Genomic DNA, 14,792 nt, shown 5'->3' on the forward strand with positions numbered 1-14,792 from the left:
TTATTAAAGAATTGTGGTAATGTGATTTCCGAAATTATGTTAATATTTTAACGAGCACTGCTTCTTGTGACTATTTATTTTGTTTGCGTGGGAATTTAAAAGGAAATCCGTGTTAATTGTCATAATTTACCAGCATTTAATTTGTACTTGGAAAAGGAAGGTTCTAATTAATGAAAGAGTATATAATTCACCTTGAAACAGAAATTTAACAGACTGCAGCCGTGACACAGACGATACAGAGATAGTGTACAGGACCAGAGGTCAATTTCTTACAGACCACCTAGAGAATTCAATATTTGTAGTTATGCATATTTAAGCCTTTTCTATAGTTGTGGTTATGAATTACATTTATTCACTTGTTTTCATCATTTGCAACCTTACGGAACACTTGTTGTATTGTTAAATACAATGATATACTGTTATTTGCACTTAGTGTATTGTTACACAAATGATCAATGCAGCTGTAGCCTATCTGAGCCAATCTGGATACGTACATTATATGACAACTGACCTCTACTGTACATTTTATTTTATTTGACAAAATGCACAATATTAAATGAATTTTAGAAATTATACACAAAACAGATATTCCCTTTATTTTTTATTTCCATTTGGCTTCTGCTCGCTGTGGGAGAGTCGTCTTCCTGTACACTAGTAGTTTCCATAACAGCGAATTATGCTTCTATTCATTTTTCTTGATCTTGTTAACATGCATTTTGATTAACGAGTTCACTTTATCTAGTCGTTGAGACAGGAAGTGATGTACGTGACCTGCAATAATTAAGCTTTTTAATGAGAAATGCGCTCATTAATGACCTCATCGACTCAATTTCAAAGCATTAACCACCCAGCTGCTTATCCCGCGATTTCCACGTGGAAATCAAGCGAGTCCAAATTTGTCACTCCCGTGAGAATAGCATGCAGGGGGTTATATGTGCATCTGCAAAGTTTAACACGTCTTTGACGTGGTACAGTAAATAAATAAGCAGACTATGTGGTGGTTGGTTAACATATTTAGTTTGAAAATCACTTGCTACTAAAAGATATCGTTACTATACAGTGAGCTTGTGTGACAGGCTAGCTGCAGTGATGACGTCAGACCAGAAAGAATCACACACAGAGGCAGTAGTGATGAGTGAAACTGAACTGCAATTGCTGCGCTCAGTACGTTCATTAAACAAAATAAAAGGTTTAAACAGAAAACAGGACACGGCACTTGAGGCCAAAATAAATAGACAAACAAAACTGATTAACACTAAACAAACTGGACGAACAGACAAACAAACACGGTGAGTCTAAACACTTATTATTTGAGTTTCTTTTACCTCCTCTCCACACCCGTTCTCCACTCACCGAACACACAACCCAGAGTGAGTGAAATGTGCATCTATATATACTGTTGTGCCAGGATTCAATTACTAATTAATTATCCACTTGAATCCCAGCATGTGAACTAATTCTGTGCAACCCCGTGCTCACATATTATTACATACTTTAAATGCACGTGAAGTGAAGTGCAATCCCGTGCCTAAATACAATTATACATTTTAAATAACTCGTGCTACACACACCCATTTATATCCCATGCAGCCATATCTATACACCAACATTAACACACCACACGCAACATACAACACAGAAATGCACACAGGGGTGGGGCACATTGCCACAGCTTGATACAATAAAAAAAACAAACAAAAAAACACAACAACTGTATAAATGGGTAATTGTATGTAAAAATAATGTACAACAATTGTAAGTCACCCTGGATAAGGGCGCCTGCTAAGAAATAAATAATAATAATAATAATAATAATAATATTAATAATAATAATAATAATAATAATAACTATTTTGAAAATCCCCCCTGTGGGATCTGCATAGTGAATGGAAATCCATAGCAGGAAAGATTTGTGGAATTATTTCTTTAACTATAATCTCTTTTAGCCTGGTACGATATACTGTGTTTGATATGCATAATATTCTTGACTGCTGTTGGCTTAAAAGAAACAGGGCTCAGTTCAATAAATGACAATACAGAAATATTTAACATTAGTTTCCAGTTAAATATTTATTTTTATTTTATTATTAGTTTTTCACCTGCAATCGTTTTCTTAAACCAGCCAATCTCAAACTTGCATTCTTCTGCTTTACTGAATTGAACCCAGTGTTTTTAGTTAAAGCTTTGTGAATAGGGACACAAATACAGTGCTAATACAAACAGGATCTAGTAGGTCTCATCTCATGATACTGCATGATATGAATAAGCCATTTAGTACAAATAAGGACAGTAAAGGTGATCTTTAGTCCTCAGACATCTTATCCACCCCCTTAAATATTCATAATCTGCTAATCTATTGCTAGCAGCGCCACATTGTTATTCACTCGAGGCATGACACCACACATCAATATGGCAAAGCGACACATTACACAAAAGCATTTTGCACCAAGGTGTCCATAGCTCTTTTTGGACACATTCAGAAAATTGGAAGGCAAAACTGTTTAACCAGAATGAGAACAGAGCACTAATCACCAGCCACATAGTAATTCCATTATGACATTTGTAATCCAAGACATGAAGATTCTAAGAATCCTGTATGAAAATTTGAAATGAAATATTTAACAAAATATGGCTGGGACACAAAGAAAAAAAAAAAAAAACACAAAAAACCTTCACCAGGTACACATTTTAAAAATGACTTACCAAAAATATCCTTTCAAGCTGGTCTTGGATATCCTTCATTCCTGGAAATGCTGCAATTCCTTGGATCATTTCTACAAAGATGCATCCTACTCCCCTGCAAGAAAACAAGGAGACACACATTAATACAACTTAACAAGTTTGTAAACGGAATTGATAGGACGAGTGCAAGTACCTCAGACAAAGAACAAAACAAGCATCTACAGCTATGGCCAAAAGTTTTTAATCACCCTACAGATTTAACACATGTTGCTTCATAAAGTAGAATGAAACCTGCTGAATAATGTTACGTCAACATATTGAATTACCTACAGCTTTGTAGTTTTCCATATACTTAACGAAAAACTGACAAAAATAAAAAGATGTGACATTTAAAAATCTAACATGAAATACTGTTATTCTATTATGGCTTCCAGTAGACTTTTGTGATATAATTCTGTAGTTTCTTTGAATACATGATATTCTATTATGTTAATATTTTCATTGTTTCAATCCTAAAATTATAGGTGATGTAAAACTTTTGACCACAGCTGTATATGGGTACTGTGGAACTTACAGGGTAAGACAGCTATACTGAAACACCTGCCATAACACTGTAAATAGGGTGATATCATGGGCTGCCTGCCTGTGCAGCACTGATTCAATATGACAAGTGTGCAAGGTGTTTAAATTGATCTGGAAGACTGCTGCATCCTCCTGAACCATCATCATGTGCTTCATACAGAAGATGTTTCCATTTTTGTCCACCTGATGAATAGTGTAGCAATTCTCATTATTTTATGTACCGGCGTATTCAGAGTATATTATGTATTAGATTTTTAACAATTATGCATTTAAAATATTATGAACTTCTAAAAAAAAAAAAAAATAATAATAATAATATTACAGTTCACGTTTTCTCAGTAAAATATTAAAATACTCAGAGGCAGTGGCGATGCCAGAGGGAGGGTGGCACCTGCCACCCCTGAAATATCCAATAAAAACTACACCTCCCAGAATACTATGTCTTAATTTACTAGGCAATAGTACACGAGAAAAATGCACACAACAAAGCCTTATCCAATCTATGGTTAGCCTAAGAAAATTTGAAAGCTACTCAGGTTCATTGTCAGTGCTGATGGCATTTGGTTGAAGCGCAAAGACTTGCTTGAGAAACAAACAAAAGCTGGACCCATGATTGTACCAACTGCAGTAAGAAAGGTGCCTGTTTTATAACATACAGAATTTCTAATTCATGCATTTCCTTATTTTATTTTGCTGTGTTGTGAGCTTGTAAGCAATTCCATGGTACATTTGAACAAGTTAACTGAGATGAAGAATTTCAAGTTACATCGAGGACCCAAGTAACGCAATTCCAGAGTCGGGGTCCAAAAAAAAAAGCGCCACAAGCTGATAAAAAACCTTGTGCAGAGCACACACACACGTTTGGAAGAAACCTAACTGCTGTGGTGTTTGTATTAATGCTTATGAATCAATGTAAGCATGGAAAAGGGGCTAATAATAAAAACGCAGATGACACAGGAAGAGTTTGGTGCGCAATGTGGATTGAGTATAACTCGTAGGTTCCTTTCATATTTCTGTACAAGTTACTTCACATATTCCATTCAAAATGATATGCTTTCATTAAGCCACTACAAAGGTACATATCTATGAATTTGTCTAGTTTCATTTCCAATACAGAGACCAAACTTTCTGCTTTAGGAAACATATGACAGCATGTTACTGTGTGACGGTTTCCAAAGAGCACATTTTATGCATTGCTTGGAAATAAAATGAGTTAAAAAAATGTTGAGTATTATCAAAAAAAAAGACAGATACAGGTGTTGTCTTGGAAAACAGTATTGCTGTAAAGTACCCGCACAGTTTGAAAACTATTTGTTTGATGTCTAATGAGTATTGATAATACTGCATTACTGGAGATGAAAAGGGACCCGTATTCATGGTACTTAGAAATTTATATTGCATTAAGTTTCATATGGAATAGTGTCAGTCAGTCAGTGTGATTAACAAATAAATAAAACTGTAGTTTTTAACAAGCCTTCCCCTTTACTTCTTTTTTCAGGCACTGTAGAAACAGATTTGTAGAAGTGTGCATTCAAAATATGTAATTTGGTCTTGCTGAGCCACTGAAATGTATTTCCATGTAGACTTTAGAATACACATCAAATGGCATGCTAAAAGGGGGGTATGTGTAATTAAAAAAATTAAAAAATAAAATAAATAAATAATACATTGACATCCCTTAAAGACGAATACATGTAGGCTACTTAAAACAGTTGTTCATAGAAATAGATTTAGCTTAAAAAGGAGCTGTGGTTTGTCCATTCTTGAAAGCATGGAAGGCCCCTTGATTGTGTTTAAAAGAAAGGCATGGATGGATAATGTTCTACTTCAGACTGCAGCACATTTAGAGAAGTTCTGGTTATCTGTAAGGTGAAACTATTTTAAAAGTTTACTTTATTGCATTGATTTTATATTATGCACTACAGTAATAGAGCTATGAATCATACAGAATTTTTTTTTTTTGTCAAGTAAACATCCAGGCTTTTTTTCCCCGAATAATTTCCACCTGTTTCTTTCATGATATTGTGTGTGTGTGTGTGTGTGAGTGAGAGACATTGCCCCTGTTTCTTTCATGATATTGTGTGTGTGTGTGTGTGTGTGTGTGTGAGTGAGAGACATTGCCCCTGTTTCTTTCATGATATTGTGTGTGTGTGTGTGTGTGTGTGTGTGAGTGAGTGACATTGCCCCCGTGTCAGTGCAGGGTTAGGGTTAGGGTTGAAAAAACGTCTCCCCTCGTCCAGCATCCTGGAGTTGACATTAACAAGGAACCGATTGTATATTCACAACACACTAATATTTGTTGTTTCCCTGTAGGATCTTACCAGGTTCCCATTTGGAAATTGTAAAAATAATCTGATGGGCTCCCGAGTGGTGCATCCAGTAAAGGCACTCCGCGTGGAGTGCAGGATGCGGCCTATAGCCTGGAGATCGCAGGTTAGAACCCAGGCTATGTCATTGCCGACCATGACCAAGAGTTCCCAGGGGGTGGCGCACAACTGGCTGAGCGCTGCCCGGGTAAGGAGGGCTTAGGTTGCAGGGGAATCCACGGTTCATCACGCACCAGTGACCCCTGTGGCTGATAGGGTTCCTGCGGGTCTGCAGTGGAGCCATTCAGATCTGTGTTGTCCTCCAGCACTATAGGTCTGGTGGCTTCGCTGTGGATCCGCAGTGTGAAAAAAGACGAGGGGGGGGTTGAAAGCCCCCCCCCCCACATTACAAATGTATTTTAATTTAACAGCAATCAAATACGATTTACTATGCAAGAAATAACTCCCCTGAACCTGTCCCTTGGTGATTATTAACAATGAAGGGGATAAAGGAATCACACAGTACTGTTTCTGATTACAGCTCCATTAAGTACAGGGAACCTGAATACATCATATTCAGACAAACAAAAACTTACTTTATGATGAATGCATTAAGCCTAATCCACAAGTTCAGCACTACAGACATATTATAATATCTTTATATAACACCTTTCGTAGTGTACCATCATCAGAAAACGCTTTACAGAGGTGTGCATTATATGCAGAGTCACTTACAATAGGACACTGATTTAACATCTCATCTGCAGGATGGAGCACAAGGAGGTTAAGTGACTTGCTCAGGGTCACAGTGAGTCAGTCAGTGCCAGAGGTGGGATTTGAACCGTTGACCTTCTGTTTACAAGCCCTGGACTTTAACCACTGCGCCACATTATAGCTCTCTTTAATGCAGCAATCACATAACTTGGCAAAGTCTAATAGGTTATTGCTAACTAAAAACAGAAGGAGAGTTTAGGGCAAAAGCGTCTCTCAGAATATAATGGGAAGTTCACCCGAACTCCTTACACAAATTCATTCAATTAATAATTAAAAGGTGCTCAAAACATTTTTAGTTTGTGATAAAACAGCTTGAGCTCCCATGTATTATTAGGCGTGCTGATCCAGACCACAAGACAATATCTGGTCGAAGGTTAGTGGTGGCAATCTCAGGTGGAAAAATAAGCCGTTGAACAACATCTGCCAGCATTTTCCAGTCTCTAGCAGCTTCCAGTTGTCCTGGGCGAGGATTGGTTTTAACACCTTTTCTTGGTGGTTGCTGTCCTGGGTGGAGGAATGTTGTCTTTTGTGTGTAATGTTTTGATGGAACAGGTGGCAACTTATTGGTCATGTTACGCTTGTCTTCCAATGCTAAGGCCAAACATCACAGCACCTGGTCATGGCGCCAAGTAAACCGTCCTTGGCTAAGAGCCACCTTACCTCCTGTCAAAATGTGCCTTAATGTTGCAGGTGTTGAACACAAAGGACATGAGGGATCCTCTCCTACCCAGAGGTTTAGGTTCTGTGGTGATGGGAGAACATCATATGTTGACTTGATGAGGCAACTGATCCTGCTCTGTTCCACTGATCATAGGTCTTGCCAGCCAATCTTGCGCTGTTCCACACTCTCCCATCTCATCCATTCTCCCTGCTTGGCCTGGGAAATGGCCTTTATACACCTCATCCTCTCCTCCTGCTTTTGCACCTCGTTGACTACCAGCTTCCTCCTTTGAGCTGGGGCTGCCTTGTGCCATGTAGGAGGAGCTGAACTGAGACCAAGACCCCCTCTTCCATGCTGAACTCATTCGAAGGGCAGCCTTTGCATCTTCCACAGCTTTCTTTGCCGCCCACTTTCTCCCATGTATTATTAATTCCCATGCCACTTTCATCAATTTCCACAGAATTCGTAAAACTCCTGAAGCACTCTTGAACACTCTGTAAGGTAATTACCTAGTTTCCACAACGTCTGCAGCATCGTGCTGCATTGTTCTGTCACTGTTATGAAAGCATGCCACGTTGTTTTCATCATTTTTGTATTTGTATTTTTGTGTCAGCACCATGCAATGCCAGCATCCTCATACCCGACTGCCCTGTTGTGCACAAGGTTGTACAGTAACTGCACAAGAACGAAGATTTAAAAAAACAAAAAAAAGGTCGATGAATATAACATCCAAAAACCAACGTAACACTGTCACCAGAATCAGTACCGGTACATATTATACAATAAGAAGTCGAATGAAAAGCTATCCAGTGCCGTGAAAAAAAAGAAAAAAAAACAGATGTTTTTTTTTTTTTTTTTTAAAGGACAGAGTCGAGTAGTTGTATTTTTTTATTATTATTATTATTATTATTATTATTATTATTATTATTATTATTATTATTATTTCTTCTGTCAAACCCAAAGCAAATTTAAAAACGTAATCTTGATGCGTCTGAGATGTCAGTTAGGCTACCATTATAGGTATTATGTAATTTTGTTATCTACACAGATTTTTGGGCTTCATGTAATGTTTCTGTGTAGGCCTACATGTTGAGTGACCAAATGTTAAAAACTAAAAGTTAATATCTTTAAAGTGGTTAAAACATTCATACGTTCTTTATTAGTATTCTAATTTGTTTACATTTGCTAGCCTTGAGTTTGATCGAAGTTCAATGTAATGGAGCACTGTGCCTTTAAGAAATGAATCATTTGAACAGACGTATGTGTCGTCACAGATGACGTGCAAGTATGCCCATGGACTTAAAAATAAAAAATATACAGAAATAAAAGAAAATATATCTAAAAAGCTTTACCATCACTGAAAGAGACACTGCTCCACGCAAAGCTCTCCATGAGTAGAAAATAGTTTATTGTTTGTACGTATTGAAGAAATAATATGTATTGCTTTATTAAACATTTAACTCAAAATGTGGCAAAAAAAAAAAAAGTAGAAGGCTAAAAGAAGAAAATGGTCTTGTGCGTGTTTCGTTTAAGGGTGCAACAAACACAACATATATTGTGATAATAATAGGAATAATACATATAATAATATTTGATACTGTAAATTATTAATTTTAAATTCAGTGATGTGTGCAAGTGTTTGATATGAGGTCAGTGGAGCGTCTTGAGGCATGTACTGTTTTTTTTTTTTGCAAATATCAGGATGTTTGGTGTTATTTTTTTTTACTATTTGCTTTATACGTGATAGTTTCGACAACTTTGAAAATGACTATAAAATCTGGTCCTGCGAAAGTCTTGCGATGTGATTGATAGCTGGAATTGAGTAGATTTGGTCGGGCGACAGCAAACCACTCCCCCTTCTCAACACACTTGTAGTCAACAAGCAATAGCTGATTTTTGAAGGGCGAAAAGGGCTTGTTTTGGTTCCGCAAGATTTCGCTTGGAATTTTTCTTGTGTTTTATTACCGCGAATGCTTTCGCGTCCTCGTTCACGAAGTGCTGACTTTGATTTGGTCCAACCCTTAGTTGTAATACTTGACAGTTGTTTCAACAAGAATTTGTCAATGTCATTAATTTTGTAACAAGATAAACTGTATGATGGCTAGGTATGTAGTTGGGGTTGTCCAAGATGTACATGTTCATAAATTGGTCAAATGATATTGGAAAATGCCTACGACTTGTTAACGGGTTCTCTGTTCTCAGAAGCGTCAGTATGAAAGCATGTACAATTTACTGGTGTTTCACAAGGAACGCTGACCACTTTATGGGACAATATGAGCAAAAGACTTTCCTGCAACCCTTAAGGAATTAAGGGTAATAATCATAGACTAATTCTCACCCTGTATCTTTGCAAAATGATTATGAAAAGCTATAGTCAAAGCTATAGTCCTTAAGTCAAATTCAATATTGGTGTCATTCATCAAGTTGCCAGTGCCACTGACAGATCCAGTTAATAGCATGCTGCACTTCACATATACCCAGCTTCCTTTCGAGCACAGATTGTTACTGCCAATTGATGAGCTGTAGAGCTGAAATCCGCATAACAAGATACTACTCTTCAATCTCTTTAAAAGAGCAGTCTGAAAGGTCAGGAGAATTTTGATGCAGAACTAAATTCTCTATATATTTTACATCTCTTTAAAAAAAAAACAAAAAAAAAAACACTTTCTACTGGGTTTAGACAGAATCTTAATGAAGGTTAAATTATGAACATCAATTCCTGATGCATGTCTTTATTTATGCAAGTTGCAATAAAGACTGCTCACAGAAGCGATTGGGGTTGAAGGTAAATTAAGTCCTGTGATTTTAATGCTATATTTCTTAAGTAACTGTCACTCATATGCACAGAACGTTAGCTGTTAGTTACTGTCTCCATTTCCTGCAGTTCTCAGTGAAGTGTAAAAGTAACCTGCAGTCACGTCCACCTGCTTCCCCCATTCCCCAATGGTCACTAATTGCCCACAGTTTGATACAGCTGGTGTCCTTGGAAGCTGCTGCCCCCACTCTGACTAGTCCTCAGACAGTGTCACAGCTCATTTATCATCTCTGAAGTCTTTCCGCCATAGGGCGTTTAGTATTTCCCACTGTAAGGACTAAAAGCAGAACAGGCAGGAAATCCTTCAGACTGTCAGAAGACATTTAAGCAGCTCCTTGCTTCATTCGCAAATTAAAAATCCCTCTTGCTTATTGTATGACTTTGCACCACAGGGAAACAGCCATCTCTCATCAATATTATTCCAAAGCCTTTTTACATAATCTGCACAAAACAACGTGAACCCTAAGAAAAGAAAATACATTAAACCAAGCTGCCATCCCCCAGAGCCAGACTGTAATTTCCAATTATAAACACACATTATATCCAGAAAACACATTACCTCTCTTAAACCATTCTTGTTGAATCTTTTAAGAAGTATACAATAAAACAGCATGTTCTATAAGATGCCACACATCTATCAATTACTTTTGTTTACAGAGCCTTTTTTTACCTCACACAATTTCAGTGTTTTACGAGTAACACATATTTCTAAAATGAAATATAAGAAGCTAATTAAAAAGAAAAAAGAAAAAGAAAAATTGGTCACGGTCCATTATCTAGTATGCAGTGCTGCCTCTGGTATTATTACTTCATTTAAAAGCAGTGCAGCTGTATGTAAGATCTCTTAAATCAGTTTCATCAACCGTCTCGCTTACTTTTGAAAGATTAATGACACTGTATTCCCTGCTTGTGTTTTTCTGTATGGGTCAGGAAAAAGTGGAATCCAATAGATGGATTGCTTCTCTGAGAGGTCACTGTACCTACCACATGTCAAGGCTGGTGGAGTAGTCTGTGGAGCCCAGGAGAACATCTGGAGGTCTGTACCAGAGGGTTACCACCTCGTTAGAGTATGTGTGGCTAGGGACCGACTTGGCTCTGGCAAGACCTGTAAGAGAACAACAGTGATATTTAATTCACCGACAAAAGGAATGTCAAGAAAAGGTGACGCAGAGGACAATTTTATCTTCTTTCATGAACCTGAAACAATCCACCCTGAAAACACTTGCAGTATATCAACCTTAAGTCCTGTAATCCAGCCGTATCCAAGGTGATCCTAACTTCACATTTGAGCATTCTGGAAAGAGTTGGTATTGGCATATGAATTGTTGGTTTACCATTCGCTGTTACAGAATACAGTTTGAAATACAGCCCTGTCTCGGCTGTAAATGTAATTTAGTATCACGAAGAAGTAGATTACCAGATCTGTAAGGACAGACAGACAGACAGACACGTTCCTCTGTATTTCCACAGATTCGGTTACACATGATAACTTCAGTAAGAACATCTTAACCTATCTCTACCACAATTGGACATGGTTTACAGTATATATTAATAAATGTAAGTGTGAGCTGAAGTCAGACTGACCTATAACCCCTGACTCTGATACTCTCAATTACATGTGCTAAAGAATTTCTTAGCAAAGTTTCACCTCAGTGTAATGAGCAGTTCTTCAGATACACTGACAGCAAAGTGTATCCTCATTGCTGGGAATATGCATCCACAGTGGGGGATAATTAAATACATGAATGAATTAGCTGACAATAGCTTTAAAACAAATCTTCAAGATGATATTGAAGGAGCACAGCTGGTCTCCTGGGTTGGATTCATGGTCCCCTATTATGTGACTAAAACTCAAGATTACACACTGTGGTTTACTCTGCTGTAGCAATCATCACTGCATCAAAAATAGAAAAATAAAAGAAATCCATCTAAGGAAAATGAAACATATCAAGCCTGCTCTTTCAAGGTTATTTTGTATATTTCTTTATCCTGGGATAATAGAGATGCAGAATAATCCAAACAGCTTTCACATACAGTATACTAACTGTATGTGATGCACATGGTGTTCGTGTATGATGATCAGATGGGGAGCACTGGTAAAGTATCTATAGATATTGTTAGTATCAGGGCGATAGGTAAAACATTATGGGATGGAAGCTGTTCAAATATTGGCTCCCTGTCTCTATTGTGGGAGGTAGGTCTTTTTAGTAACAATAGTATGTTGAGTTAATATGCATATTTGTATAATGCAATCTAAGTTTTAATTAGATGACTTATTTCAAAATCATTACTTTAAAAAACAGAACGCTATTGGAGTTAAAGTAGCTGATGCAAATGGAATTAACGTAAACCATCTTAGTTTAAAGCACAGTCACATTGAAGTCCTATATTAATGATATTAGCATTGGCACTTAGCGCTACAAAGCACACACTTTATCACTTACACACTTGCAGCTTAAATCTGAGGATTGGACTAATTCTTCAAAAGAATAAAATACTCTGCATTTACATTTTCAAGGAATTGGTTACCTGCAGGACCAAATTTAAGTCAACTGTAAAAAAAACTAAAAAGGCAAGTTTATTTTTTATTTGCAACTCCTGTACTCAGTTGTGCTTGCAAAGGAAGGAAACAGTCTGACTGCACTGAACATACAGAACGGTAAGATATGATCACATTTGCTGTCTTTTCTCAAATCCCTCGTGCTTTTTTTTTTTTTTTTTACTCGACAATGACCTGTTTGGTTTACCTTTAGATTTCAATTTATATTCACAGATGATGCTATTCAGTCAAGGATTCACTTCCCTGGGGAAAGATTTTTTTTAATGGCTTATGAGGTAATGTTAAATACAGAAGAGGATGACATATCATTACTTCAGCCAGTACCGCTGGAACAACTGATATATAATGGAAGAATGCCTTAATTATAACATTACATTTTTCATCCCTATGTGAAGGCCAGGTGATTTATGAATCATTCTGGTAATGTACATTTTAAATTATCTACCGTATTCCTTCGAATTTAAGACACACCTTTTAAACCATTTTTTTCTTCTCAAAAATAGCCTGCGTCTTAAATTCGAGTATAGTATAGTATAGTGATGCGTGTATTAAAATCGGCAACAAAAGAAGTGACTACCCAAGTACACAAATAGCAATGTGACTGACTGCGGAGAAAAGACGAACAAAGACATCACTGCCCAAATACACAAGCAGCAACGTGACTTACTGCTGAGAAAAGACAAACCAAACCGTTACTGCCCGATCTCGATTCATCATCTCATTCATGACATACAGGCAGACATTTTCAAAGAAGCATCATTAGCTTCCTGAGGAACACAAAGAGAAGCTTTTACAATTGCAGTGTTTCTAACAAACAGTACCAGCTTCTACAGATTGGAAATGCTGATCAGACCCCTGTATTTTTAGACATGCCAAGCAACACCGCAGTTCACAAATTGGGAGAAAAACAGGTGTGAGTAATCACGACTGGGAATGAGAAGCAGCGCATAACTGTAATGCTCTGTGTGATAGCAGACAGCCGCAAACTGCCTCCATATGCGTAATTGAGGTTGTATCTTTGTGAAGGCATATGTATTTGATGTTTTAGTTTTTCCTCAAATTGAGGGAAGGAAATTTGGTCTGCGTCTTAAATTTGAGGGCATCTTAAATTTGAAGGAATACGGTATTTAAAAACGCCCAGTAACACCTGAACCATGCATGGAGGCTGTAAAAAAAAAACATGCAGGTGATGAACATAAACAGAGCCATAACACAGTCAAACAGAGTTAGTGTCACCATGGGCAGTCAGGACAGCACTGATCTAAAGAGACAAGTCAGAGATAAATCATTCTGGTGGACACGTTACCATTCCTCAAGGATCACCACCCCTCCAGAACTGTCAACACTTTTAAGACTGTTCCTTGCGAAAATCTGTCACAGTATTTCTTCAGACTAGCATTTAGAAGCAGCTGTCAACCGAGAATGTACCATGAGTTCTTTATCAAAGTCTAGTATTGACAAACGTTTTAACTAAAAAGTCTTTCTGAATGTCTTCCGTCTTTTAGTATTACTATATAAACCACCTCTGAGTGTTTTAGTTGTGGAGGACAGTTAAATGCAGGCTGTATGAACTAGCAGGGGAAAACTGTGTACAACAATATTGACAGTTTTAAACATCCTGCTGTACACACAGTAACTATATGTCCCAAATAAACTGCTGTACCACTAAACTGAAGGACACAGGGACCAGTCATTGGGCTTCTGAGTTTCTAAAAGTCTTCTGACTCTGGTCTCTACCTTTAAAAAAAATTGCTACTAAAGTTGAAGATCAAGAGGCTGCTCAAAGAAAGTAAAATCCAGTACAGCACTGTAGTTATCAGAAATCTATTTACAAGGCCTCAACCCGTGGCCATGGATTTGCTGTAAATAAGGATCTGGGTGATTTTCTCCAGCACATGAGTATTTATTGTGTTTACAGGCAATGTTCTCTGATAAGTGTTTGACACATTGATGATCGACATCCTGGTTAGCCAGCAAAAACTGGGTTGTAGGGCAAACCATGAAGAAAAACGGCAAATCTGCCATGGGATATTTAGTGAACATCAGTCTTGGCTTCACACATTTAGCAGGTGACATATATCATGCTATTTCCTCGTCTGGTAAAAAAAAAAAATTAAATATGGTATTTTGCCCCAAGAATTATTATGCCATATGATGTGCGTCAATTTGTGGCTGCTGCTTTTAAAAAAAAAAAAAAAAAAAAAAGGACATAAATTGTTCCAAATTCACATTTACCCAAATCATGAACAGTTTACGTCTAGTATCTGCATGTTAAAACCAAAGATTTCAGCCACCCTGTCTATTACTATTACTGCCATTGTTATATTCTAAATCTCAGTGTGACAGAAAGGCCTGTTTTGATTCAAAAGTCTCAAAGTCCAACCTTTTCAGATAGTTTTAAAGTCAATTAGT

General features: G+C 37.3%; 1 protein-coding gene across 2 annotated transcripts in view; it reads right to left on the reverse strand.

Moving 5' to 3' along the window:
* The window catches only part of LOC117435835 (cyclin-dependent kinase 14), a 198,424-nt gene that overhangs the window by 79,996 nt on the left and 103,636 nt on the right, over window positions 1–14,792 (reverse strand). For both annotated transcript variants that reach the window (XM_034059293.3, XM_034920855.2), the window contains 2 exons: window positions 10,805–10,925; window positions 2,704–2,797 (listed from right to left, as the gene is read on the reverse strand). In XM_034059293.3, coding sequence (XP_033915184.1) covers window positions 2,704–2,797; window positions 10,805–10,925 — 215 coding nt within the window. The remainder of the gene's footprint in view (window positions 1–2,703; window positions 2,798–10,804; window positions 10,926–14,792) is intronic.

Source organism: Acipenser ruthenus, chromosome 3 (genome assembly GCF_902713425.1).
Source record: "Acipenser ruthenus chromosome 3, fAciRut3.2 maternal haplotype, whole genome shotgun sequence".
In the NCBI taxonomy this organism is placed as follows: domain Eukaryota; kingdom Metazoa; phylum Chordata; class Actinopteri; order Acipenseriformes; family Acipenseridae; genus Acipenser; species Acipenser ruthenus.